Consider the following 5,920-nt stretch of genomic DNA (forward strand, 5'->3'; position numbering starts at 1 on the left):
AGTCTCCATTTCGACCCGCGGAACTGTCACCGTGTCCATGCGCCCCCGAACACTGCTGCAATGCTCCACAGTAACAGACACTATGAGAGTATTGTTAGCAAAGGCACAGGGAATTCTGTAGCGAATGGCCGGATGTTCCGCATGGCCACACTCCGGCATACCCCAACAATTGCCTCTGGCATTACGGCCTGGAGGCCTGTTTTGCTCAGAGGTGATTTCAAGTGAAGACGAAGGAGAGATTTCAGGCCTCTGGGAGCCTGAGCGCCCTCGAGACATGCCTCTGCGACTGCACATCCTAAGTCGCTCCCTCGGCATATGGCTATGGCCTGCCTCTCCAGCAATACCTCCAGAATCCCAAGCAATTACCCACTCCTCTGGATTGTCAGAATCCCAAGCAATTACCCACTCGACTGGTTTGTGATTCATCTGAGCGGTAAGGATGGCCTCCTTATTAACCGCCTTGCTCCTCGTATGTTGCAGCGCATTGAATGGCGCCTGCAACTCCCTGTACATTCCTCCAACGCTCCTCTGCTCCAGACGAGACAGCCAAACGACATTCCCATCCCCCCGAGACATTGCGAAAATACCAATTGCATCGCCTTCCGGCGAATTTAAGGTTCGAGCAGTTTGGCATGGCGTGGCTTGTCCGGGCTGCCAGAGGCCCATGTGACAAGCCACATGCCTCTTAACTGCCTCAACACGCGGCATAGAAAATAAAAGATAGTTAGGTATTAAATCATTTAAAATTTAAATTTAACTTCTAATTTATTAGATAATCTTATTCAAAAATTTCCAAATAATTCTAATAGTTAATAATATTTATATTTTAAATAAATTGTCCATGGGTTCTTGGATAGATGGTGATTGGGTACTTTATTAAGACACTCCTTGATGTGAAGTCACTGGTTCAATTCCTTGCTTGATTGGGGTGACCATTAATGCTTTTAATAAGAATCACTATTAACTTTTTAAAATAATTTGATATTATTAAAATATTTATCACATTTTCATAATTATAAGATAAATGTCATTACACTCTATGTATCTTCATTATGATTTATAGTGCCTTCATTAGTCTAAAATAAATGACATTTTAATTATTATTATTCCACCATAGTTATATGTATATATGACTTTACATAAATATAATGATTTCATGTATATTTTTTCATTTTCTTAGAAAACGTGAAATTTCTTTTATATTAATACATATAAATGTAAAACATTTATGAACCTAAACTAGTGTAGATCCATCTTAATTTTGGATTTACTAAGGGCTAAGAGGGATAAAAAATAATTTGATATTATTAAAATATTTATCACATTTTCATAATTATAAGATAAATGTCATTACACTCTATGTATCTTCATTATGATTTATAGTGTTTTCATTAGTCTAAAATAAATGACATTTTAATTATTATTATTCCACCATAGTTATATGTATATATGACTTTTCATAAATATAATGATTTCATGTATATTTTTTCATTTTCTTAGAAAACATGAAATTTCATTTATATTAATACATACAAATATAAATATAAAACATTTATCTACCTAAACTAGAGTAGATCCATCTTAATTTCTAATTTACTAAGGGCCAAGAGGGATCAAATCTCTTGAGATGCAAATCTATTTTAAAGTGAAAAGATATTTGATCCCTCATTACACTTAAGATGGATCTTTTAGAGTGAAAGGATATTTGATCCCTCTTTACAGTTAAGATGGATCTAGGTTGGTTTAATTATTAGCGTTTAAATAGGCTATATTAGAGAAGAATACAACAAAAAAACATTTTATTTTAATTCATTTTATTTGTTCTATTTTGACCTAGGAAAAATGTTAAACATTACAAGATCTCTACCATACTCACTAAAAACAAATATTGGTGCAATTAAATCTAACCCAAATATTAAATTGGACAAACATTAAATTAGTGTATAAGATCTCTTCTTGTGTGAGATAAGAAATTTAATTATTGAAATTTATTAAATGTACTTATTATGACCTCCTTTAAATGTAAACTTGTGAATTAGAAAAGACATTTTTAACTAATTTTAAACCGACTCAATTACTAAATTCAAAAACTTTAAATAATAATAATAATATTTAATTATGATTTCAAATTTTTCTAATTTTTTAAAATATAAAGTAAAACAAACCATTTAATCTCCCTCTCAAAATCCAAATTCAATAATACCTATAAACCATTAATAAATTCAAAATTTTTAAATAATAATAATAAAAGATTTAATTATAATTTCAAATCTTTCTAATTTTTAAAATATAAAATAAAATAAACCATCTAATCTCCCTATCAAAAGCCAAATCTAGTGATACGCTATCAACACAGTGGTTTATACATTTTCTTTTCTATTAGGAAATAGATAGGAAGCAAATACTAAACAGTTCCCCATTAAAAGTAACCTCAACTCACTTTGAAAGCATTACTCAAAGAAAGGGCGCTATATGCTGACGATCAGATGTGTGTGAATTTGAGCTGAGGCTTGATGGGCAAATTGTTCTGAAATATGGTTTGAAAAAATTTCCCAATAATTATTCTTCTTTATCAAAAATGTCACTTTAACCTTCAAAGTTACAGTGAACTATGCATAGTTCAATTAGCTAATCTGTTGAAAATAAAATAATTGTTGGAGCTTAATCACCCAATTCTAAAAGCTAAATTACAGTGCAGCTACAAGGAGTGCAAGTCATAATGAGCTCTGCATAGTTCTAAGCTGCAGATCCTGAAAATGAGCAGGCTTCAGTTCAGTGATTAAACTAATCACAATTCAACGAAAAACCATTATCTTGGGAACTAACAAAAGAGTAACCAAAAAGAACATGTTTCCTTTCCTTGGGAAAATTTGTGAGCCTGCCTGGTATTTGACATAAGCTGCTTCTATTCATAGCTGGGGGCTTTGAACAAAAGATGCCATGCCAATGATAGAGTGCAGAACAGCAAACCCAACATGCCAACAGCGTTATATTTCCTGAACACACAATATCACAGAAACATTATTTTATTTCAAGGCTACAAATAAAGTCCTACTAAACTTTATACTGGTTTATCTCTGAGTTAAGCCTGTGGGCACATGCATACCCGTAAGTCAATCTATTTTTAGGAACTCCTGTTGAATAGCCTGTGAAGTAGAAATACCGTGCAACAGTATACAACATACCGAAAATGGCGGAGGCTATAGGGTGCTGCAAGTAGAATTATCCAAAGCCAAAGTGATAAGTTAATAAAAACGAAAATAATAACTAAAATCATTCACACTCATCTCTTAAGATTATCGGGACAAAACCATACCATCTCTCTGTGATCCACCCTGGGACCATTTAAAAAGGTAAGGATAATGGTTTAAAATTTTACTAATGTCTGTGGATTTTGGTGTAACAGAAAATCTCAACAAGGTATCAGAGCTGTTGACCCAGGTTTAATTCTCCAATTTGAATTTGAGGGAGGATGTTAGATATTCCACTCTGAGATCCCTCAAAAGGTAATGATAATGATTCTATAACTTATCTATGTTCCCTCAGAAAATATTTTGATATTAGATGTAGGAGGTGGATCTCATGCCATGTCCCAATCTTATCTCAATTGCTTATTCTTTGGAATATCTCAATTGTTTATTTTTGGAATATTTTGAAATCGACTAATAGAAGTGAGGTCAATTTGGAATATGTGATAATTGAAAGACAAGAGTGAAGTCCAATTTTGTCTAATTCTAAAATATTCCCAAAATCTACCATCTCCAACTGGCTTGGTGTTTGCAGGGCATAGGCTATGGCGTTCTATTCTGTAGACTCACTCTATGAAATGAATGAAACTGTTAAACTGTTTTGCTTCTGTTCTACCAGCATAAATTTTCTTCCAAACCGAACACATACCAACAATATCCTTCAAAACACAGTAATGCCCCCAATTCACTTGAAATAGAAACTTCTTGGACACAAAAGTTCTTGTGGATCCATGGTCAGCCAAGCAAACTAAGCGTTCACAACCGAATTTCCCAGTTGCAGGGTACATAATGGATACTGCACATCTAGTCTCAGGTGCAGCAGGTGTGTAACATAACGGGAGGATGGAAACTACACCCCGCTTCTACAATTACTGCTCCGAAGATGAATCACTTAAAATAAAAACACTCAGAGAAAATAAAGAACCACTTTAAATAAAAACACACATTAATGCAGTACCTGTAAGCCACCCAAAATGAGGACCACAAAGAATACAGGCATATTCTCCAGACAGTTCTGATGTCCTCGCTGTAACCAAACAATCAATAATTGGTCAAACATAAAAATACGCAGTTAATATTAATATTATCCAGCCTTAATTTGGTCCAGAGAACTGACAGAAAAAACAGACAGGGCATTTAGGGGGAGAGATATAGAGTAAACAACTTATCAGATTTGGCAACAAAAGAGCTGAATATTAAAACCCAAAACAAACCTGAATACAGTTGAACATGTTTGCATCCTTGTTCTCACTTTCAATGGCATACAATTTCGGGTAAGGGACATTATATCTGCACAAGCCAAAAAGGAAAAAAGAACACATTGTGGGCCAATTCTTTGACTCCTTACATAAAAAGTGAACGACTTCAAATCCTTGTTTAGGCCTACAGTTGAGTAATGATTGGCTAGGGATCACTACACATGCAGATAAGTGGTTTGTTTATATTTATTGTAAATTTAGAGAATATTTCAAAATTTAATCTCTTTTCTAACTATCAAATTCTAAAAAGATTTTGATTCTAATCCATCAATATTTCAAGAATTTGTAAATAGATTGATACTGTAAAATATATACATGCAATGCATATGTTTGTCCTTGCATAAATATTTTTCAAACCATACTAATATTTCTTCAAAAAAGAGAGAAACTAAATGCTAAGCAATTGCAACATAATTACTCATACCGTTTTCTAGCCTTTCCGACCTGAATGGCCATCCAGACATTGAGCACTGAATATACCACAATATCCAAGACTACCCACCCAAAGGCAGGAGATAAATCAACTGCCATCCCTGTAGCTTCACCTACCAAACATATCACGCACTTTCAGAGAAGCATAAATAGTCAACACCCAATGCAAATCCAAACAAACCCCCAAAAAATTTCAGATGAGGCATTCCTTTTTACTTCTGCCATGGCATTACAGAGCATGAGAGCTCTGAAATAACGAGATTAAACTATATTGAAAACTGAGAGTTTACCGAATTCAGAAAAGCGGGGATTCTTCGTGTAGCTGCGCTTCTTGTGTGATAGCCAAATTTCAGAAAACCAAAGAAGGATCTCACCCAATACACTGACTTAGACTTCTATATATAGGGATGCAGCCGCTCTTCCGGTTTGATTTAGTCAGAGATTTCTCAATGCCTTTGTCCCCAAGGCAAGAAATATTGCAGGTACAACCGGCATGAATGCTTCCAAATTTGTATATATCCTAAAGTTTGTGGTAGAGTTTGACTGACTAAGATTTTTGTATTTTAACCAGCTTTGAAAGAACCGATTCATTTCACATGACACCAATATCAGAATTATACTTTATTTTTGTGTCCGCCACCCGCTAATATATTGTAATTGTCTGAAAAGTAAGTAAACTTTTTTATTAATTTAAATTATACAATTTCAAATAAGTAAAATATAATTTTGATATTATCCAAAATGAATTATTATTTTAAAAATAAAAAATTTAAATTAAAAATCATTTTACATTAATTTGCCACAAAGTATTATTTGTCTAATTAAATTAATTGGTGTGCTTATTTTAGAATAGAATTTTCACAATTTTAATTTATTTATCAAGAATTATTTGTCATATAGTATTATTTGCTTAATTAAATAAATTGTTGTGTTTATTTTGGAATAGAACTTCCACAATTTTAACTTATTTATCAAGAATTA

General features: G+C 33.2%; 1 protein-coding gene across 1 annotated transcript; it reads right to left on the reverse strand.

The window, feature by feature from the left end:
• Positions 1-2,548: 2,548 nt before the first annotated feature.
• Positions 2,549-5,530, reverse strand: LOC149222508 (uncharacterized). The gene is made up of 6 exons (XM_089385467.1): positions 5,230-5,530; positions 4,932-5,052; positions 4,463-4,538; positions 4,207-4,275; positions 3,107-3,210; positions 2,549-2,996 (listed from the first exon to the last, which is right to left on the reverse strand). Exons 2-6 carry the CDS (start codon positions 5,036-5,038, stop codon positions 2,906-2,908), a joined length of 447 nt encoding a protein of 148 aa, XP_089241593.1. The 5' UTR covers positions 5,039-5,052; positions 5,230-5,530; the 3' UTR covers positions 2,549-2,905.
• Between the last annotated feature and the right edge of the window lie 390 nt (positions 5,531-5,920).

This window comes from Pinus tabuliformis, chromosome Q (genome assembly GCF_031772625.1).
Source record: "Pinus tabuliformis cultivar Carrire ecotype Pingquan chromosome Q, CPIR1, whole genome shotgun sequence".
Classification (NCBI taxonomy): domain Eukaryota; kingdom Viridiplantae; phylum Streptophyta; class Pinopsida; order Pinales; family Pinaceae; genus Pinus; species Pinus tabuliformis.